Raw genomic sequence first — 22,232 nt, 5'->3', positions numbered from 1 at the left:
GAGTGGATCCCCTGATTCCTCTCTCCTCCCAGATCTCCAGACCCACTCCCCATGCTCCTCCTACTCCAGCACCAGACTCTCCAGCACCCTGTTTGATGTCTCTATCATAGATCCTGTTCTTTATTTATTACTATAATGCACTTGTTTGTCCTCGTTATTAGCTGTCAGATCCACTTGGCTTAATACGCACCAGGAGAACTCTGTGTAATGTCTCTGATCAGCACAGGCCCTGGTACACAATGGGGACTGGGGAAATGTTGGAATGAATAGCTCCCTGCCCGAGTCCATCCTCAGAGCTCAGCCGCCTGAATACTGACTGTGAGAGAGACACTGTCCCCACCTCTCTTCCACAGCCTGCTCCCCACATTCAGGGACAGCCAAGACACCTCTGCCCCCCAGGAGGCCACACTTGGCAGCCCTCTCATCTCTCAGCCACTGTGGCCGAGGTCCCCCACCAGGTTTTGCGACTCTGCGTGGCAAAGGCACATCCAGCTGCCGGGGACTCCCTGCCTCTCACCTGGACCACAGCAGAAGCCTCGCTGAACCTCCTTGGCCATCTCCCCTTCCCCACCCACTTTGTAAAGTTTATTTCTACCAGAATTTTTCCTTTGAATGTCTTCTAATTTCCTTCTGAACGTCAAACTGCTTAAGAACTTAGCTGTCCAGCAATTAAATCTGGATGTTCAAATTAGTATCGGGAGCTGTTTATCAGTTATTGGGTTTTTTTTTTCCTGCCTTTTCACCTTTCCCATCACCCGGTTCCAGTCCCTTTGCACTGATGCCATTCTTAGGCCTGTGCATGCTCCCCTTTAAATGCTTGCTACTAAGACATGGCTCAAAATTGATCTTGGGACCTTCTGCAAAGTTTCAAGTCCACCATCACGATGTTTAATGAATGGTGGTCCTTCTTTGCCTTCTCTCCAAAAAAACTTCTTCAATAAACTTCATTCCGCCCCAATTTGCTTCTTCTAATGTGTTCATTTTTAATCATTACATAGACACGTTTATCAGTGGTCACTTGCTAATAGTCAGTTTAGAGCCATTCCTCCTTGAAGATCTTCCTGTGAAGAGCTCCAAGGCCCCTGAAGATGCTGAACAGAACATTTTTTTTTTTTTTGGTGTCTTCGTGTGTATCCTACCTCATCTTCCTAGAACAGGCTCCAGTTGGATTTTCCACTAGACCTGCTGGAAGGCATTTATGGGCAAGACACCTAAGTGTCCTGTTGCCACAGTCAGACTAGCAGCCAAACCCGGAGATAACCTTCCACAAAAGCCTACCTGAAACCCCTAACAACTTCTGCCCTTCCTTGCCTGGGAAACTGCCCTTCAGTATTCAGAAGGAGTTCAAGGAAATGCTGAGGCCACTGGCCATCTGGACATGAGCCGAAGTTCTTCAGAGCATCCCAGGTCCAGGATCCCTGCCCCTCACCCTAGGGTGATTCAGACTGCTTGCTAGATCAGAGAAGTTGCCCAGGTCCTGGACCCCGCCTTGCTGCCAGCTCTTGGCTTATTTCAGCACCACGACGCGGACAGCTCCCGGGCGCGAGCCTCGTGCGGGAGGAGGCGCGCTGAGCCGTGGGCGGGGGAGGATCAGTGAGGGCGGGGAGGGCAGACGCTGGAGGGCGGGCGGGGCCCGACAGCCCTCCCCGGGGGCGGCGCCCACCCTAGCCAGAAGCCGCTGAGCCCCAGAACTGACGGGAGACACCAGGAACCAGGTCGCGAGTGACTCTCACCAAGTGTTGCTACGGAAAGATGCCAGTCCGCAGGGGCCACGTCGCTCCCCAAAACACTTACCTGGACACCATCATCCGCAAGTTTGAGGGCCAGAGTAAGTGTGAGGTTTTGGGGTGTGGGGGACTATCTGCGTGCTGGTTGGATGGCAGCAGGGGCCAGACTCTGTACTAACTTCTGATGGGGTAGAAGGAAAAGGAGGCGAAAGGGAGGGTTAGATTCTGAATACATAATGCTTCGTTTTGATGTCCCCAACACCTCCTCATATGTTCTCTCTGGGGCAGAATGCAGCTCTTAAACCACCCACAGCAGTTTCCTTGGTGTCCCAAACCCTGGCCTCTCCTCTCAGTCACTGTCCCCCTTACCCCTCCAGACCTCCCATGCCTCTCTTAGGGGTTTGCTTGACTTCCTGCTTTTCACCCAATAAGCTTGTCTGACTCCCAGATGGTCTCAGTCCTGCTTCCTGGTTCTGACCCCGAATTCCGGGGCCTTCCTCCCACCCCCACTGACCCTAGCTGTCCTGGTCTTTCCTCAGCCCCCAGACCTGACTTCTGCACCTCTACTTTTCTGTTCCCTGACACAGTCATCCCCTCGGGGGAATAACCTTCCCCCCAGGACCCTTGATCCTCCCACCCCACCCCACCCTCCTCTGACCTCTGCCTCCTTCATTCTGGTCCCTGCCTGCTCCTACATAAAAATCCCCTTCCCAGCTGCCATGGGTCCCTCTAATCTTGGTCTCCCTACTACCCATTTCTGGCTGCCCAGGGTCTTCCTACCTTTCACCTCCCGCTCCAGGTCGCAAGTTCCTCATCGCCAATGCACAGATGGAGAACTGTGCCATCATTTATTGCAATGACGGTTTCTGCGAGCTCTTTGGCTACTCCCGGGTGGAGGTGATGCAGCGACCCTGCACCTGTGACTTCCTCACAGGCCCTAACACTCCAAGCAGTGCTGTGTCTCGCTTGGCACAGGCCCTGCTTGGGGCTGAAGAGTGCAAAGTGGACATCCTCTACTACCGCAAGGATGGTGAGACACAGTTGGGCCAAGGGTTCTGCGGGCCTTCTTTCCCGTCCATCACAGAGTGGCCTGGGGGAAGGGTTTGACCTAAGAGTCAAAGACAAATTTTATCCTCGCGCTGGGCCTCAGTTTTATTAGCAGAGGGAGGCAATGAGCCCTGGATGTCTTCTAAGGGAGTTGAGACAGGCCTGAGCCAACTCTTGGTCTAAGACAGGGGTTCTTTGTTGCTCTACCTTTTCTCCCCCATTTCCTGGCTCTCCATTCTGTCACTGTCAGCCCCAGCTGTCAAGCAGCTGGGATGGAAATTAACCTTCCCTCATCTCTGTCTGCTCTGAGGATTAAGGGAGGAGCCAGCCCCCAAGGCCTCTATGGCTAGCCAATGCGTGGGGGCTGCTGACTGGAAAAGAAGACTGGGCCTGGTTCACTTAAGTCCATCTCTTTGGGAGGATAGGGTCTTGGCTTTGCCTTAACCAGGTGATTTACCCAGCTGGCCCTTGTATTGTTACTGTTGCCCAAGTCCTCAGAAAGCTCGACAGAAACACAAGCCAGGAGTTGATGACCAAGAGACCAGCAGTCTTTTTGGGTCTCCCTTCAGGAGATGGGTTCCTAAGTGGATGAGGGTAGTGGAGCTACAACCAGAAACTGAAAGTTTCGCAGAAATCACTGGGGTCTCCCCACCCAATCTGGTTCTGCATCAGAACTACCTGGGGCTGTGTTTTGCAAAGCATCCCTTCCCTAGAGAGAGCCTGACTCATAAGGTGCAAGATGAAGCCAGGCAGGTGTAACTGGAAAAAGACATCTCCCCAGTGGTTCTGATTTGCTGCCAATTTTAAGAACCATTGGTTTAGATAACTCCCTTCATTCCATAGGTGTGTTAGGCCCTTTCCTGAGATCCCATTGTCAGGGGCCAACTGGAACCTTCCCTTGGAGATGTTTGTTCTAAGTAATCCCAAGGAAGAAAGGACCTCAACTCTCTCCAAGCTTGGAGGCAAGAGTTTGGGGGTGAGAAACACCCATAAGAGAGAAGTTACCCCCATGGAAAAGAGCATGAGGACCATCAGAGTGTACAAACAGGGCAGGCACCTCTAGATTGGGACAAAGGGGTGCTAAGAGCCTAAGTTCCAGAGGCTTGGTGTGTGCATGGAATGTGTGTGTGTGTGTGTGTGTGTGTGTGTGTGTTTATGGGCTTCCAGGAGCTTCTCACTCAGATCCTGGCCGCCCCCTGGCTGTCCCTTTCTGTCGCTAGCCAAGAGAGTCGCAGGTGGGAGATGCTGCCCTAGAGGAAGAGAAGAGCGGGAGGCTGTGAAGAATCTGGCTTAGGTGGGCTGTACTCACAGGGTTAATTAACAAAGTCAGAATATTTTTAAAAGCTGTGACTTCACCTCTCCACCATCATCGCAAGGAAGAGGTGACAGTCAGAGGAGGGAGAAGGGTCCCCAAGGAACAAGACACAACAGGAAGTGAAGGTAGCAAGGGAGTAGGTCCTTTCTGTGTCTTTGCTTGACCCCAGAGTTCTACCTGTACCCCAGAGAGTGAGGGACAATCCTAAATCCTGGGGAGGGGAAGTCAGAGCTTTCAGTCCCGTAGATATCTGGACAAAGGGCAAAGTTCAAAGCCAAGTTTTGGCCCCTGAGATCAAGATTCAGATCTTTAGAAGTTTGTTGAGGTTCTTTAGGCAACAGAAAGGACCCTGGGAACCTAGTCTTGGAGACCAGCTTCGGATAAAAACAGAGAATTACCATATGTCCAATGCCCTATCATTCCAGGCTTCACCCTTTCATCGCCAGGCCTTCCTTCCTTGTCCTGTTATTTAACCTCTGATCACCTGGACCATCCTTAATTGACCTGAAACCAAAAAGAGCCTGCATTGCCCTGTGGTGCTCAGATAATTTATGTCCACATTAACAGTCCACTCTGACCATGGGACTCTTTTTTTAAAAGAGTCATGTTCATGTGCATACGTATTCCTGCCAAAAGTCATCCTAACGGTGATTTCTTCTCTTTCTCTTGGCCCCAACCCCTGACACCAGGATGGTGGGAAGGGGCCCTAAACACAGCTCTAGCTGGTTTATTTATAACCCCCACCACTATTTTCTTGTTGAGATAGGGTTTCTCTGTGTAACCTTGGTTGTCCTGGAACTCACTCTGTAGATCAGGTTAGCCTTGAACTCACAGAGATCCACCTGCCTCTGCCTCCTGAATGCTGGGGTCAAAGGCATCCGCCACCATGCCCAGCTTCCTCTTTCCCTTTAGAAGGGTAATCTATTGAAAACTCAAGTCACAGTCTGTATCCACTGAACTACAGTTGTGTGTCTGCTTAGCCGGCTCACAGACCAGGGTACCCGATAAAAATGACCCTATCAGAGAACTGTAGAAATCAGAGCCTTTCCCCTATCTCCCTGTCAGGAAAGAAAAATCCCAACAGCTAAGGAAGGGAGACTATGGCAGAGCTAGAACCAATAATTGTCCAGAGGGAGGCACGGGCTGCACTCAGATCCTTAACCCCTGCCTCTGTCTTGACGGACACCTCCAGAGGGTCTAGCCTTGCGTGCCTTCACCAGGCAATACTATACTCTGATGAGCCCAAACCAGAGTCCCTAGTCCCCAAGCTAGACTAGAGGAGACCTGCAATTTCTCTGATCTGTAGCTCCCGATACAAAGGACAGGGCAAGGATGAGGTCAGGGACTGTCTTCACTCTCCCTCTGTGTTTTCCACATGCTGACCCACAAATGCCAGAATGGTAAAGCCAGGAGCTGCATGATGCAGCTGGTAGTATCAGCTTGCAGCATCAGCCCCAAAGGGCTCTCAGCCCAGCACTAGGTGTGGTGCACATAAAGAGATTGGGGCAGAGCAAGGGGTGTGGCTTAGTGGTAAAGCATTTATCTTGCATGCATGAGATCCTGGGTTTCAAACTCAGACCCCCCCTCAAAAAAACAAAAGATAACAAAGAGGCTATGTTGAAGAGAAGGTGAGGGTCAGGGTGGGGAGGGGAAAGGGATGTGACTCATGAAAAACAAAATGAACATAGCCAAGAGATAGAAGAGCAGAAGTGGTGTGTTCTAGGGGCCAGACAAACTCACTGATCATGACTGGAGAGGAACACTCCTAGAAGGAAGAAGAGGCAGAGACTGGCTCTTCCTCCAGGGACCAATCACAGACACTGGCACACTGCCACTCCTGAGCACAAGCAAGAACAATTTACTCCCTCTTCCACTCACCCAGTTACTTGTGACCTCTGAGCCACAGGTACGAGGATAGCCAGATTAGGTTGTAGGTAGAGAAAGTACCTGGGCTTTTTGCCAATCCTCCTAGACCCCTGTCTATCACCAAAGTAGCCTGCCTCGTGGATGGGACATGAAAAGCCACACAAGGACCGTACCAACTTCCCAGCTCTTACTGATAGAAGGGTCCATTCCAAGTCTGTGCATCAATGGGGGTACAACCAGTTAAAGCTAGCCCTGTGAACTCCCAGGGACATAGAAAGTCTGGTGCACCTGCTCTTCTGCCCAGCTCTACCCCTCCCCCACTTGGTACTAGGCTGATTTCCCCAGTACCAGAGAGACTAGGAGCATAGTGTGTGGCCTTAGGGACAGGAACATCACCAGGCCCCACACTGACCAGAGTCACTGCAGCACTATGGGACCGAGAGTAAGTAGCTCAACAGGCAGGCAGTGTCTCTGGTGTGGATGTCTCCCCTGGGCCCAGGCAGCAGCTGGCAGATGGCTGCCTGGTGCCTACGCTTCCAGGAATCTGATCCAGGAGATTCCTTGCTCCCTGGAGGAAAAGTGGGAGGGAGGATGGGGAGGCACAGTTGCACCCCAGGTTTGAAAGTGAATGCTAAGTCAGGGAAAGATGAAGAGTGGTTCCAGCGGTCCCTACTAGATAGCTCGCATCCATCATCCCCTCATATTCACTCAAGCTTGCTCTCCTCGTTAACCAGCAATCCCGGGGACAGGTGATACAGACTCAAACCTGCCCTCTGGAAAAGCAGCTTGGCTTTCTGATTTGCATGGTCACCTGAGCCTGCTGTCCCTGGGGATCCTTTCGGAACTGACACCTAGCAATAGTTTGGGTTAAGACAGATAGTACACCTAAGGGGTGTCTACCCCCAGGCTGGACTCTGAGATAGGCAGCATCTTAACTCGTATTGACCCACCTGCCAATGAGTCCATGGCGTGGCTCTAGAGCAAGGGGACGGTAGCGTGGCCAGAGGCAGAAGGTGCCAACAGCTGGATCTGGGATGGTAAGATGTTCTGTTTCCACAATGCCTTCTCCCCTCCCCACCCCCTTTATATCAAAAACCCTTTCTACTCCTTGGTCCCTGCTTCTGCCTGGGGCCGCCATTCCAGCCTTATCCTCAAAGCTGAGACCCTTTTCCTTTTCCCTGAACCTCTTATCTGCTGGGAAACTAGGGGTCCTCACCCCGTGTCTCCTGCCAGCTCCAGCAAATCACTTTCTCCGAGCTCTCATCTGCCTGCTGCCAGGACCTCCTAAGGCCTAATGTGCCAGTTGGCTTCGTGCCCAGCTCTTGATGTGTTCCTAGCAAGTTCCTTCCAGCGTCAGGGAAGCAGCCATCTTGGTGGGATGGCTATAAGGGAGCTGAGCCCAGGGCCATCCAGAACTACAGGAGGATGGCATGCCCTCCCTCACTGCCCCCACTTAATCCACCCCCATCTGCTCTGTTTTAATTACCACAGAAGCAAACCTCAGGCCTAAGCTCTGAGCTGCGGGCTGAGCATGAACTGGACCTGATGCCATATTATCTCTAATGAGCAGCTCTGCCCCGAGGAAGCCGGGGGCGGGCAGGCGGGCACCTGCTGGACAGCTTCACCCACCCTCTGCCAAATAGCTCTGGTCACTTCCCGGGCCTCTTCTCTCCAGTGGCTATCCTTCACTTGCCTTTCACTTGGACCACTGCAGGAAGGGCCTCCTCAGTAACAAACCCTATCCCCCATAATGGGATTTGCAGCCTCCAGCTTTCGCTGCCTGGTCGATGTGGTACCTGTGAAGAATGAGGACGGGGCTGTCATCATGTTTATCCTCAATTTTGAGGACCTGGCCCAGCTCCTGGCCAAGAGCAGCAGCCGAAGCCTGACCCAGCGTCTGTGGTCACACAGCTTCCTAGGCTCTGGTGAGTGCTGTGGTGGTAGCAGTAGTGAGAATGGGTCAAGGCCACCACCCTGGCCCTGGCTGCTCTGACCCTCACCATGATTTCAGAGGGCTCTCACAGCAGACCGAGTGGACAGGGGCCTGGCCCAGGCAGGGGCAAATACAGAACTGTCAGCCAGATCCCGCAGTTTACACTCAACTTCGTGGAGTTCAACCTGGAGAAACACCGCTCGGGCTCCACCACAGAGATCGAGATCATTGCTCCCCACAAGGTGGTGGAGCGGACGCAGAATGTCACTGAAAAGGTCACCCAGGTATGGGTCTGCAGGGCAAGGGTGGTGGGCTGCATTAGACCTCCAGGGTCCCTTCCAAGGCATTGGATCTCAGCTCTTCTGAGGTGTGACTTGTCAACCCCCCTCACGTCTTGGTCTGAGTCTTCCTCCTCCTGTACAGTTTGAGTCTGGTTCTTAAGACATGAAGGTTTGCCGTGAGACCACGTCCCAGCTCCTGAAACCACCAGAGGTTGAGATTCACAAGGCATGTGAGTTCCTTCTAGGCCTAGAGATGCCAGAAATGTAGGAGGAGAGAGCACACAGGCCACCGTAGGGCCTGCCTAAGGCTCTGCCATCACAAGGAGGGAGTAGTACAAGGATCAAGACCATACAAAGAAAAGGAGAGGAAAGGGGATGGTATGAGCCCTGCCACGGCCACTTACAGTGGATGATGGCCACTCCCCCTCAGTATGCACACAGGATGCCTGGCAGAGGCAAGGCAATACTGGTCCTGCTAGCTAACTTTGAATTATCGGTAATCCACCCCTAAATGCCCCTCCTGTGCAGCTGCTATTTGGTCAGCCCAAAGCAAATGTCCCTTCCTGAATCCCCCCTTTCAGCTGACCCCACAGTCCCTTCTCATGGGGCTTGTTGGCCTGCTTCTTTCAGAGGGAAATGAATAGAATCCTGCTAGCGACTCGAGTGACCAGGATCCAGGCACTGACTCACTATGTGACCTTGGACAAAGGACACCCCTACCTTTGAGCCTCAGAGCTATCAAATTCAGGAAAGAGTTAGACCAAATGGTCTCTGAGGACCCATTGACATTAAGTAGTGCCAACTCAGGAGATAGAATGAGCTTTGTTAAACCATGGAGAAGAGCTAGGGTACCGATGAACAAGGGACTGGGAGGGACAATCCTTTTCCTGCCCCTTCTCATTTGAAGCACAGCCAGCGTCAGGTCCCAGGTGTGGAGGAGACCATGTAGCCTCACAGACAGGGCTAAGAAAAGACCTGGCAGAGAGGCGAGTTCTGGCATCCCAGGGTGTGGCAACATGACCTGCCTCTTTGCATCAGGGTTCAAGCTGCCAGGGATGCTTTGGTGGGTCCTGGTTGAAAGTTCATGTGGACCCAGAGCTGGCTAGGTGAAGAGACATGGACTATTGGGCTGAGTAACCACGGGGTCAGGGCTACATAGAGGGGTAGAGAAAACAAAATGAAAAAAGATGGTCCCAGTCTATGCAGGATCCCAAATGGGTTCCTGGGAAAATAAACAATGGGCAAAGGCCAAAAGACAGACACAGCAGAATACTGTGGCTCCCACTGAGGAGTCTGGATGCCAGATCAGGATCACTTTAGTGGAAATCAGTCCTCAGACTGGTTTCTTTCTTCCTGTGATCCCATCTACTGATGATCTTGTCTGCAAGATCAAGCAAAGCCTTACGTGGCTGATTTCCTTAAAACGGAATTAATGGTGGAGGACTCAGTGGTCAATCCCTCATCGATCCTATCATCTTGGAACACTGTCGAAGGAGGAGGATGGAGTAGGGATGACCCATAAGCAAACAGACCCATCGTGTTTAATCACAACCCTATGCAGTTTGTTGTCCTGTCTTACACACAAGGGAACAGGGGTATCACAGGTTACACGGCTTGTCCTAAGGCACAGATAAAACAAACAGCAACCCTGGAATTTAGGCCGAAGTGCCTGGCTTCAAAACATATGTGCTTCCTAATTCCCCAGATGCCTTGTTACATGCTAGGCAGCTGGAAAGAGCCTGGGAATTGTTGGCTTCTGTCTTAGCAACTGTTCATTGTTATAGTCTTGGAGGCAAGGGAACAAGGGCTGAGGAAGCACTCTACAGATTAGAATGATTCATGAGGTTTATAGATGGAGCTCCATGGAGCCCAGGACCTGTTGAGGTCCATACTGGCTCAACTCTAACCCCAAATTTGGCTCTTTCTATGGGATGTTCTGTGAGTTGGCCTAGGGAGGACTCTCATTGACCCTCAGGAGTGAAGACTCATCTGGAAGTGACTTGTTTCCATCAAGAGCCCCAAATTTAGGTTGGGAGGTTAGCTCAATGGTAGAACACTCGTCTGCCATGTATAGTAAGGCCCTGGGTTTAATCTCTAGCTCTAAAACAAACAAACAAACAAACAAAACCAGTAGGCCTCCAAAACCTATCGAAGACAAACAGCCTACCAAACCATCTCAACCCAGGCTCTTCCTGGAACATAATCAAGATGGCGCTAGCCCTGGCCCTGCTCACCCCAAGAGAGGCTGTTTCTGAGAAAGCTTAGGCTTCCTGGGATCAACCATGTGGTAGGGCTGTGTTCTCCTCCTTTCCTTGACCTCCTCCCAACATGTCTGTCCCTTAATGAACCTGCTCCCTTGTGTGGCCTTCCTCTGTCACCCTGCCTTTCATGACCTTTATGACCCACCCACAGCTTCCTCCCCCCACACCAGACCTACCCATAGATCTGTCTTACTAGTGCTGGCTGTTCCCACTGATCACTATGGCTTCCATCCCAGGTCCTGTCCCTGGGTGCAGATGTACTGCCAGAGTATAAACTACAGGCGCCGCGCATTCACCGAGGTACCATCCTACACTACAGCCCCTTCAAGGCTGTGTGGGACTGGCTTATCTTGCTTCTGGTCATCTATACAGCGGTCTTCACTCCCTACTCAGCTGCCTTTCTGCTCAGCGACCAGGACGAATCACAGCGTGGTACCTGTGGCTATACCTGTAGCCCCCTCACTGTGGTGGACCTCATCGTGGACATTATGTTTGTCGTGGATATTGTCATCAACTTCCGAACCACCTATGTCAACACCAATGACGAGGTGGTCAGCCACCCCCGACGGATCGCTGTGCACTACTTCAAGGGCTGGTTCCTCATCGACATGGTGGCTGCCATCCCTTTTGACCTGCTTATCTTCCGCAGTGGCTCAGATGAGGTGAGCACACCTGTTGCATGCTACTCTGAGCTTCAGCTGAAGGTTATACTTGATTTCCCATATGGGCCACACTACTATCCCTCCACACCCCCGCGGCCCTATTCCAGGTTCCCCTCCTTCTCCCTCCTGTCTGCCTGGAGAAGTAGCTTCCTTCCCATCTTGCACTCCTGCACCATCTCTATGCAGCCTCCTCTAACCTGCTCCCGGTCCCGTTGGGCGCCTCTCCTAGCAGCCTGAACATTGGTCTGTACTTTGGCTGAGAACCCCTTACGGTTCTTGCCTTATATTCTACTGCCCAGTGCCTGGTACTTTCCTGCGTGTTTGTGGAATGACTGCCCTCCCTGGATTTCTCCACCTTTCCCTGCCCCCAGACCACCACCTTGATCGGGTTACTGAAGACCGCACGCCTCCTTCGGCTGGTGCGCGTGGCTCGGAAGCTCGACCGGTACTCTGAGTATGGCGCCGCGGTCCTTTTCCTACTCATGTGCACCTTTGCGCTCATCGCGCACTGGCTGGCCTGCATCTGGTACGCCATCGGCAACGTGGAACGACCCTACTTGGAGCCCAAGATCGGCTGGCTGGACAGCTTGGGTGCACAGCTCGGCAAGCACTACAACGGCAGTGACCCAGCCTCGGGACCCTCTGTACAGGACAAGTATGTCACGGCCCTCTATTTCACCTTCAGCAGCCTCACCAGTGTGGGCTTCGGCAACGTGTCGCCCAACACCAACTCGGAGAAGGTCTTCTCTATCTGCGTCATGCTCATTGGCTGTGAGTGTGACCTTGTCCTAGGCAGGGTGCTACCCCATGTGTGCACGTGTGGATTTGTGTATACGCGCGTATCCCTCATAGAGAGATTTTTAACAACTGTTGAGACGCTGCTCTGGGCAAAGTCATTTGCAGGGCACAATGTAAAATAAAACATGGAGCCCTTGTTTAAAAAATTATTTTTAAAAATTTAGGTAGTGACAGTTGAGAGCAACCTGGGCTCTTAGCACAGGCTTTGTGCCATGACGCTGGTCCTACCAGCCACTCCTTTGAGTACTCACAGACATTCAAGTCAAATTCCCTTAGGAGCCCAGTTTCCAGAGGAGAAGCCAAAGGTCTTGACTTTGTAGGTGACCCACTCTCTAGTCCTAGGGCCAGCCCAGGGGTCAGCTGGGAGGCTGGCAGAGCTTCCTGCCTCCCCAAACACCCGGTTTAAAAACTCTAGAGGTGGTGTGGAAATTTACACGTTAGGTTGCCATGTTCGAAGCATTTAGAAAAACAAAAACAAGGAAATGGAAAGGGGGGAAGTGAAAATGAGAGGCCAAGAGTTTCTCCTGTATTTTATTTTTGCAACTCAAGGAAGAAAACAAATCTGAGCTTGGGGGGAGGGGCGAATGCCCTAGTTCTTTCTTGGAAGAAGTCTGGCCTCAGAACCTGGAAGACGCCAGGTGGCACAAAGTAGAGCCCAGGCACCTTTGTCCCTTGTGTGTGCTAGTGCTGTCCTTGGCGCTTCTGCTCTCACCATGGACAAAGAGGGGGGCTTACCCGCGGTGCTGAAAAGACTGGGAAGCCAGGAGTCAACCAAGAGCTCCCCATTCACATCTTGCTCCGCCCCCAGCCCTTATGTACGCCAGCATCTTCGGCAACGTGTCTGCCATCATCCAGCGCCTGTACTCGGGCACTGCGCGCTACCACACGCAGATGCTGCGTGTCAAGGAGTTCATTCGCTTCCACCAGATCCCCAACCCGCTCCGGCAGCGCCTGGAAGAGTATTTCCAGCATGCCTGGTCCTATACAAACGGCATCGACATGAATGCGGTGAGCCCTGAAGCCCTAATGAGGAGTGGGTGGGCCATCAGGTGTGACTCAAGCCCTGGGGGAGGTCCAGGGCCCGGTGTAGCCTGCCCCACACCCCTACTTCCCACACCGCACGGCACCCACAGCACCCACAGCCCCAGCTCAGAGGGACTTCGCCACGCCCCCCCCCCCCCCCCCCCCCCGCAGGTCCTGAAGGGCTTCCCCGAGTGCCTGCAGGCCGACATCTGCCTGCATCTGCACCGTGCGCTGCTGCAGCACTGCCCCGCCTTCCACGGTGCCAGCAAGGGGTGCCTGCGAGCCCTGGCGGTCAAGTTCAAGACCACGCATGCGCCGCCTGGGGACACGCTGGTGCACCTGGGCGACGTGCTCTCCACGCTCTACTTCATCTCCCGAGGCTCCATCGAGATCCTGCGCGATGATGTGGTCGTGGCCATTCTAGGTGAGTCATGGGGGTTGCCCTGGACATTGAGGTTGGAGAGGACCTACCTGGACCACCTTCTTCCTAATGAGTATCATGATACCTTTTACTGAACAACTATGGGCCAGGTTGGTCATCAGAGAGTTTTTTTAAAAAGGTTTTGTTGTTTTGTTTTTTTAATGATTTATTTATTTGTATTTTATGTACATTGGGGTTTTGCCTGCAAGTGTGTCTGTGTGAGGGTGTGGGATCCCCTGGAACTGGAGTTACAGACAGTTGTGAGCTGCCTTGTGGGTGCTGGAAATTGGACCCAGGTCCTCTGGAAGAGCAGTCAGTGCTCTTAACTGTTGAGCCATCTCTCCAACCCTTAAATGTTTTTTGCTTTGTTTAAAATTTTTTGTAATTCATTGTGCTGAAATACGGCAGCAGGTAGAGGTCACAGAACGATTTGGTCCCTTTGCTCCTTCCACCATGGGGGCTCTGGCAATCGAACATAGGTTGTCAGGCTCGGCCACACGCCCTTTAATTTCCTGAGCCATCTTGCTGGCCCCAGCGAGTTTTATACCCAGCCCGAAGACTCCTTAGCACATTTAGCACAGTTCTTTGCTTGTCATGTGACCTCGGGCAAGTCTGCTGACTTCAAGTACCTCGGGGTCCTCTATCTGCATCTTCCTTATCCTTGACCCCAAGTCTCCAAGTCTAACATCAGCCATATCCCATCTTGATCTCCATGACCTGGTTTTCTTCCAGCCCCCTTTGCCCACCTTCTCCATCACCCTGCCCTCAGTGGCTGGTCACCCAGGGCTGCACTCTGCTCCCATCCCACTTCCGCCTCACCTGGGCCAGCCCCTTGCTCCCACAGCCTGAGCCACAGGAATCCTCAGAGCTGTGTCCCAGTCCCAAGGTCTCCTTAGATCAAAACAGGTAGACTTCTGGAAATTGCTGGGAATGTGGCTGTTGGTAGGGAGCTTGCCTAGCATGTGTGAAGGCCTGGATTCCATGAGCGATACATGCTCAAAGATAGCCTAGGCTCTGAGAGACCCTGTAAGAAGAAAATATATATATATATATATATATATATATATATATATATATATATATATATATATAAAATAAAATTTTTTAAAAGCCAGACCTGGTGCAATAGATCCCAACTTGACACCATCACTTTCCCTCAAAGGTGGCCTCTTCAGCGTCTCCTGCCCTTCCATTGTCTGGGCTAAAGCCAACTGCAGGAGCATTCTGCCAGTTTCCAGTCCCCTGCCCCCACCCTGTCATGCACAGAGCATTCTTGCCCTTACTAACAGAGCTGCTTTCCACTCCGGCCTCCACTGGGTCCGTCCTCCTGGGCAGGCGTGGGGAGCAGCGTCCAGAAGCCGGGCCCTAGGTGCATCCTCAGTTCTTCACTTTCCAAAAGTCACCTGCGACACATCTGCACAGATCCACTCTCACTCAGAACCCTTTGGTGGGTCCCTGTGGTCTGTGGACATGTGTAAACCCCTGATGCCACCCAGTGGGGTCACTCTGAGTCCAGTCTTCCTGCCCCAGCTCCATGCTGCAGCTGGACAACTCTTTGTTGTCACGCCGTGACTCCGGTGCTCTTCTGTTCTTCTGCTCTTCTGTCTTCAGAGCCCACCCTGTACCTGGCAGGTAGACCCAGTCGGTCTCCCAATCGGCTGACCTACAGTACGAACTCCCCTGAGTTCTTCCCTTTCACCCAAGCCATGTTACCACCTGCATGGAGGATAATTTATATTAATAATTAAGAAGCTGGCCCAATTTAAGTTTCAGTGAGAGACAAGAAATCCTCTCATCTTGTCCCCAGTAGAAATAGACATTAGATCGTAATTTTTCATGTGTAAAAAGAAAAATGAGCATTGGTATTACATTGCCCAGACATACAGGCTCAGGGTCCATGTGTGAGCTCGGCAAGTCCCTTCTTTCTCTAAGGCCCAGTCCCCTCCCTTCCATCCTGTTCTCTTGGTGGCACTAGCCTAGCCTCCATCTATCCCTCTGTCTGTGTGAAACCATTAGTGTCATTTGTACAGTACCACAAGGCTGAGGAGGCCGGACTTTCCTGGGGGCAGTGGGAGTCAAAGATACCAGGGTCCATGACCTCTCTTCTGTCAGCCTTAGCTATGCAGGGATGAATGAGCACATTCTGTTTCTTATGCCCAAATTCCCTTCTTTCTGTGGGCCTAGTCCTTGATTCTCTTGGACTTTTACTCCTTCTGAAAGCCCCTGCTTCCTTGTCCTAACAATGGTAGGCAGTATGAGCCCCTCCTTCTTTCAGGGCCCAGAGCTCTTGGTTGCATCCGGTTCTAAGACAGATAATTTTGTAACCTTGGCAACTTAAGTGACTGCCTTTTAGGGATTTGAAGGGCTCCTTATAGGAGAGTCTCGTGCTCATGTTAATATCCCATCGCCAGCCTAGCTCCTGGCTCTGAAAGGACCCAGTACTTGTACTACCTACCTTGACCATCTGCCCTATATCCACCCAGTCCATCTCTCCTTGTGCCTTCTTACACTGACCTAGCATGACCTTACACCCCTTGCTTTGGGGGGGACTTTCTCAGACACCACCACCTCTGCCCCTGCAAACACCACAGTGATGAAGGTGGCACCGTTATGCCCATCTGAGGGCTGAAGACACTCAAGTGCAGGTGGGAGGTAGCTCCGCAGGGTCACCCTGCCAGGGTCTTGCTGGTTCCCTATGTGTACAATGGAGAATAAGAAGACAAAGAAACCGAAGCTCCGGGTCCTGCCCAGGGGATCTGGAAGCTTCCATCCTTGGGTCCTCTGTCATGTGTTCCATAGTGTCAGTGGCTCGAGGGGAGCAGAAGAAAATGGAGCAAGGAGCCTCTGGTGTCCTTGACTGGCATTGGACCAGAATGGGAACTGTGCCAACGAGTATAGACAAAGAAAAGGACATTCTGGCAGAAGGTGGTTCTGAGGGGCTGAGAAAAAAAAAGGAGAACCCATGTTCTCAGGGCAGGAGCATCTCTGAGGGAATCTGAGGTAACTGAGGACTGGTTAAAGGCCCTCCTCATACGCCTCTCCATCAAAGCCAGCAATGTACCCTGTCCGCAGACCCCTCAGCAGCAGGCCCCAGCTCTGTGGGATCTCTGAGGTGGGGGGGGGGGTAGGACGATCACAGCCAAGGGGCCCCCAGAGGAGGTCTTCATAAGGCAATCAGACCCTGGAGGGACCACCATCCTTCTGGCTAGCAGGGAAGAATGACATCTTTGGAGAGCCCGTCAGTCTCCATGCCAGGCCAGGCAAATCTAGTGCCGATGTGCGTGCCCTGACCTACTGTGACCTGCATAAGATCCATCGAGCAGACCTGCTGGAGGTGCTCGACATGTACCCTGCCTTTGCAGACACCTTCTGGAGTAAGCTGGAGGTCACCTTCAACCTGCGGGACGTGAGTCTGGGCCTGTGGGCCAGGGTGGTGGTGGGTCAGAAGCTGGGTGTGGATAGCACCCAGCCGGCCTGCTAAGGAGTTGGCCTGCCTGGCCTAAAGGACTCATTTGACCACTGCCCCTTCCCTTCAACTCCTCCTGCAGCCTTTGCTGGAGTGCTTCTGTACCTGCTATGGTCAATGCAGCCCTAACTATAATGATAGCTCCCATTTAGTAAGTAACTACTGGGAACTAAGTACTGGGCTTCTTTTAGGTTGTTTAATTCGGTCTTGTCCTTGTGTATGAATGGTCTTATCTCCATTATCGGAATGAATAAACTGGGGATCAGAGAGGGTAAGTAAATTGACCAGAGCCATACAGCAAGTAGATGAAAAAGCCAAAAATATGAATTCAAGTTGTCTGACTTTAAAACCCGGGCTTTCCCATTACATGGCACTAAGCTAAAAAATAAAAAATAAAAAAAATCCAGGGGGTCTAACATCCAGAGGGCTCATGGTGCCAGGCATGGTAATACAGCAGCTGTCTTTTAAGTTTATCACTCAGCAATCCAAGAGAAATAAAGTGAGATTTATTTAAAGAGCCAAAGAGGCCATAGGGTATGCAAGAGACATCTAATTTCTGGGGTATCTTAATTAGGATTAGTATTGCTGTGATAAACACATGATCAAAATCAAGTTGGGGAGGAAAGGGTTTATTATTTCATCTTACAGCTTGAAGTCCCTCATCCAAGAGAATCAGGGCAGGTACCTAGAATCAGGAGCTGATGCAGAGGCCATGGCCTGGGAGTGCTGCTTACTGGCTTTCTCCCGTGGCTTCCTCAGTCTGCTTTCACACAGCACTCAGGACCACCATCCCAGGGGTGGCATTGCCCACAGAGAGCTAGGCTTTCATACATCAACCAGGATAACGCACCATTGGCTTGCCCACAGGTCAATCTGGTGGAGATCATTTTCTCAGTTGAGGTTCCCTCTTCCCAAATAACTCTAGCCTGTGTCAAGTTGATGTGAAAGTAGCCAGCCCATCCAGTTTGCCACTTTGGGGATTGAATGACCCTTTCACAGGGGTCACCTAAGGACACTGAAAAACACAGATATTTGCATTGCGATTCATATCACTAGCAAAATTGCTATTATGAAGTAGCAACGAAAATAATTTTATGGTTGGGTCACCACAACATGAGGAACTGTGTTAAAGGGTCACAGTGTTAGGGAGGTTGGAACCAGTGCTCTGGAGTGTGGTGCTGAGGTAGATTTTCTTACCGTGACTGTCCCTTCCCAGGCTGTTCTCCCTGTGCCTCTCTGTTCTCTTGAACTGCACAAGAGGTATCCAATCAGCACCCTGCTTGGTTGACCTAGCTATTGGGAGTCATCTGGTGGCCTTTGTGTCCTATAGCTGGACACTAGGGCAGAAGGGATGGGATCTCCATGGTCTTAGCTGACCTGAGTCAACTATAACCCCGAGGTACCCCCAAGTCTCATGGTGCCAGAAAGAGGACAGCCAAGAATGCCCCCATAGATACCACTAGATAGGGGTTTCCAGATCAGTCTTTACCAGAAAACAGAACTCACTGGCCAAGGCTGAGGTTTGAGGTGTTGGGACACTGCAGAAAAGGCTGTGAGGGAGGAGCCCTTCTGCTGTCCACCCTCATCTTGTCGTTCATAGACTTTTCCAGGGGACTCTCCTTGGTCACCAGGTGTGAGGTCACCATCTCCAAACCTGGTCCCATGCTAGAGGCCCTTTTAGGAGGGAGCCTGCAGGGAGCCGCCCAGAGCTCCCAGGGTGCACCCAGAGCTCCTCGGATGTGCCCAGATACCTGTCTCTACTTTTTCATCCAGCTGTTACCAGGGCCAGAGAGGGGAACTGGGGACAGGGAGGAACAGAGAAAGAGCCTGTCCCAGCTCTGGCCCCTGTTACTTGTTGCTCTTGTTCCCTACAAGGCAGATGGGGGTCCCCAGTCATCACCCCAACAGGCCCCAGGCAACCAAGACCCCCAAGGCTTCTTCCTCAGTGGCAGCCAGTCAGGTGAGTTCAGACAGCCCCTGCCTACCCCCGCCCCCAGCCACTCCTAGTGACCCCTCTATTCTGCCTCTCCTTGAAAGAGGTTGTCTCAGCCACTCAGTGGTAGGGAAAGATTCTTCCTTGGGCAAGGGGATAGAAGCCTTTCTCCGTCTTCCCAGCCCTGCTAGCCTGTGTCCTCTGAGTCAGGGAGGGACAGCTCACTGCTTGCTGGGTGCTGCTTTCCGGGCTGGGTACTAGCCAAGTGCCTGAGGTTCTATATCAAGGTTCCAAGAGATACCCACCCACCCCCCTCCCAGGCTGCAGCTCCATGAGCAATGAGTCCAGGGCTAGAAATCCCTATCCTGGCCACTCCTGAGGCCCCCTATTCCCCTCCCAGTTGGGTCCTGGAAGCCAGACTTCCATAAGAACAGGACCTTGTCCCCAGAACTCCTGGGTAAGGAGAGCCGCTCACTCCTCATACTGCATTCCCATGACAAGCAGGGGGAGCACTTGGACTCTGGTGAGAAGGAATAGGCCTGGGGAATCCGATAGCAAAGGCTGTCTCCTTCCCTTCTGAAGGTGCAGCCCCTTCCCTGAGCATCTCGGATGCATCCGGACTTTGGCCTGAATTGATACAGCAAATGCCCCCAAGTCCTCCAAACCCACAGCAGGACCTGGAGTGCTGGCCTCGGGAGCTAGGCTCTAAATTAGAGCAGCTCCAGGCCCAGATGAGCAGGTGAGAACCTCCCTGGCAAGGGTGGGGCAGCTGCAAGAGGATCCGGCTGGGTTAGGCGCCACCTCCTGGCAGTTTAGGGGCATTGCTGGGTGCGTGGTTGGGTTTTAGAATGGCAGACACATTTAGCATAGGTTTCTAATTCTATGTCACTAAGCATAATTCCTTGGATGGCTTCCTCCAGCAAACCCTAGTACATGCCCAAGGAAACATCTTGAGGGAAGCAGCACAAATTCCAGAGGTCCTTGGAAAGGGGGTGTTTCCTGTGCATGACAGTGAAAGCTTAAAGGCAAGGAAGGCATGTAACTCCTAAGCTAGAGTGTGAGCAAGCTCTGAGTGTAACAACTTGTTGCCTCAGTTTGCCATATCGTAAAATGGGTACAATTAGAATACCTACATCAAAGCATCATTAGGACTGAATGTGGTATGAACCATGCCTGGTCCCTGGTGTCATGAAAGACAAGGATATGCTCAGGGGAATTTGGGTCAAGGCTGTGGGTCCCAGTGGGGAAGTCACTTCAGGTAGCCCCAGGCTGCCATTTCACTCAGTGGGAAGAGGTCAGGTCACAGAATGGAGAGGTTTTTTTTCTGAGCTTCTCTCAGAACCCCGATTTTGAACATGTCTGCTCTGTCTAGCAGACTGGAATCCCGCATGTCCTCAGACCTCAGCCGCATCCTGCAGATACTTCAGCAGCCACAGGGCCACACCAGCTACACTCTGGGAGCCCCTGCCTCCAGTGACCTGGCCTTGTTTCCTGATATTTCAGTGACGTGGAGTGCAGAGCCCAGGCCTCTGGTGGAACACCCTGCACAGGTGAGAGACAGGGGCATCCCCAGGGTTTCCCATCCTCGGCCCAACCTCAGCATGTCTGTGGTAGGATTAGAAGCTGTATCTCCTGCTGCCCTTCCTATGATTTACATCACCTGGTGGAGCAGCCTGGACAGGGTGCTGGCAGAGCCCTGACGGTGGTCACAGACCCCACAGCTCAGACAGGTGGACAACAAGACCCTGAGGTTCTCCCACCTTCCTGAGGAGGAGCATCCCTGAGGTCAGAGTGGATCAAGATGCAGCTCAGGGGCCGGAGCAATGGCCCAGTTGGGAAAGTGCTTGCCATGCAGTATGAGGGCCCGAGTTCAACCACCACCACCCATGTAAAACAAACCGGGTGTGGTAGTATAGATGTGTGATTCCAAGGCTGGGGAGGGAAAGACAAGTGGAGCTCTAGGGTTCATGGGCCAGTCAATCGAGCACAGCTGACAAGCCCAAGGTCCTTGTGAGAGATCCTGTCACAAAAAGCAAGGCAGACATCTCCTAAGAAACAACACCTGAGATTGACCTCTGAGCATTTATGTATTCACGCACTGCACACACAAAAATATTCACACACATGCACGCACGTGCACACACTCTCATAAACACCCCTACATATACACACATTCGTGCCCCAAATGAAGAACTCTGTAGCCTGGCCTGGAGGTGGGGTAGGACTCCGTACACAGGACACCTCCTTCTTTTTTGCCTCCCTCCCAGACCCTAAGCTATGGTGACTTGGACAGACATATTCAGAAGCCCAGGAATTTCTCCCCCAGGATGCGTCACTTGGCTGTGGCAGTGGACAAAACTCTGGTACCAGCCTCAGAACAGGAACAGTCTGAGGGACTCCTGTCACCTCTGGCCTCATCTCTGTGTCCCCTGGAAATACAGGGACTCATCAGCGGTCCCCGCTTTCCCTCCCTTCCCGAACACCTCGACTCTGTTCCCAAGCAGCTGGAGTTCCAGAGGCATGGCTCAGATCCTGGCTTCACAAGGAGTTAGGGTCATTGGACCCCAAGAGAAAAGCCACCATGAGGGAACTGAAATACTGTGGGGCGAGAGTTAAGCCTCTTGGGGGAGCCAGATAGCCCTCAGATGAAACTCTGAAAACCATTTTCTTAGAGAAATACAGACTGCTGAGCCAGGTGAGGACAGCCTGAGCGAAGAGGCTCAGGACTTGGCCCAACCCCCTTCAGGTTCCATATAATCTGCAAGCCAGGCAGAGGGCTGCTTCAAACGGTCAGTGAAGAAGGGAGGTTTCTGATCTTGAGTCTTGCTTGGGGCTGCATGTGATCGCCTCCCAGTTCAGTTATCCTTTGCCTCAAAAGCCCAGAACTAAGGCCAGGGTCGACCAGACCTTTCACCAAAAACTTCTAACATGGCTGGAGTTGGAGGTATTTTCTGTGGTTAACCTGAAAGACAGAGCTTCACTCCCCAGCCCCTCTTCCCCTGAGGTCCCTTGGGGACATGCAGTGTCACACAGCAAATAAAGTCTTGAACATTTTATGTTGGGCTAGATGTGTAACTTGTCTGGGCATCCGCAGGTCCACACTGGTGCCAGGGTCTTCTCTAAGGCCTTCTCACATCCGGCCTCTTGGAGACCCGAAGATGTCTCAGCTGAGCCCAGGAGCCGACAGTTTGAGGCCATCTCCAGATGAAGGAAACAGAGATATGGTCTAAGTGTCCACAGAGAATCATGACAATAGTCAGTGTCTGCCCAGCACGCCACCATCCTGACTGCCCTGCAGACAGTAATTCATCTAACCCTCAGGACAACCTCAGGGAGTGGGCATTGCTGTCCTCACAGGAGAGATCATGGGTCAGTAGCAGAGAGACTAAGGCACTTACCAGAGTGTGGGTAACCTCCTCAGTATTGTTCTGCTTTCTGGTCTGGTGATGGCCACATGGATCTGTTCAGGTTAGAAAAATTTTTGCACTTCCACATGTAA

The 22,232-nt window shown here is 52.2% G+C and overlaps 1 protein-coding gene across 3 annotated transcripts; it reads left to right on the top strand.

The window, feature by feature from the left end:
- The first annotated feature begins 1,703 nt into the window (after window positions 1-1,703).
- Kcnh6 (potassium voltage-gated channel subfamily H member 6) lies at window positions 1,704-21,789 on the top strand. Of its 3 annotated transcripts, XM_041635907.1 has the most exons (14): window positions 1,704-1,828; window positions 2,527-2,757; window positions 7,719-7,880; window positions 7,967-8,172; window positions 10,667-11,092; window positions 11,464-11,618; window positions 11,778-11,863; window positions 12,699-12,898; window positions 13,085-13,337; window positions 16,547-16,740; window positions 18,676-18,760; window positions 19,316-19,472; window positions 20,109-20,258; window positions 20,970-21,789. In XM_041635907.1, exons 1-14 carry the CDS (start codon window positions 1,753-1,755, stop codon window positions 21,283-21,285), a joined length of 2,697 nt encoding a protein of 898 aa, XP_041491841.1. In that variant the 5' UTR covers window positions 1,704-1,752; the 3' UTR covers window positions 21,286-21,789. The 3 variants fall into 3 exon arrangements, with proteins under 3 accessions (XP_041491841.1, XP_041491839.1, XP_041491840.1); XM_041635905.1 differs by having other exon boundaries at window positions 11,464-11,863; XM_041635906.1 differs by having other exon boundaries at window positions 11,464-11,863; window positions 20,109-20,273; window positions 20,985-21,789.
- The last annotated feature ends 443 nt before the right edge of the window (window positions 21,790-22,232 follow it).

Source organism: Microtus oregoni, unplaced genomic scaffold, assembly GCF_018167655.1.
Source record: "Microtus oregoni isolate MIOR12 unplaced genomic scaffold, Mior012 000048F_ref0000485, whole genome shotgun sequence".
Lineage (NCBI taxonomy): Eukaryota > Metazoa > Chordata > Mammalia > Rodentia > Cricetidae > Microtus > Microtus oregoni.
Note: the sequence above shows the minus strand (reverse complement) of the source record. Positions and strands in the feature narration are given on the sequence as shown.

Coding starts and splice junctions, on each gene's coding strand:
- Kcnh6 (XM_041635905.1), top strand. CDS start 1,753: ATGCCAGTCCGCAGGGGCCACGTCGCTCCCCAAAACACTTACCTGGAC. Junction 2,758..7,718: donor CCTCTACTACCGCAAGGATG/GTGAGACACAGT, acceptor TGGGATTTGCAG/CCTCCAGCTTTCGCTGCCTG. Junction 19,473..20,108: donor CTCCAGGCCCAGATGAGCAG/GTGAGAACCTCC, acceptor TCTGTCTAGCAG/ACTGGAATCCCGCATGTCCT.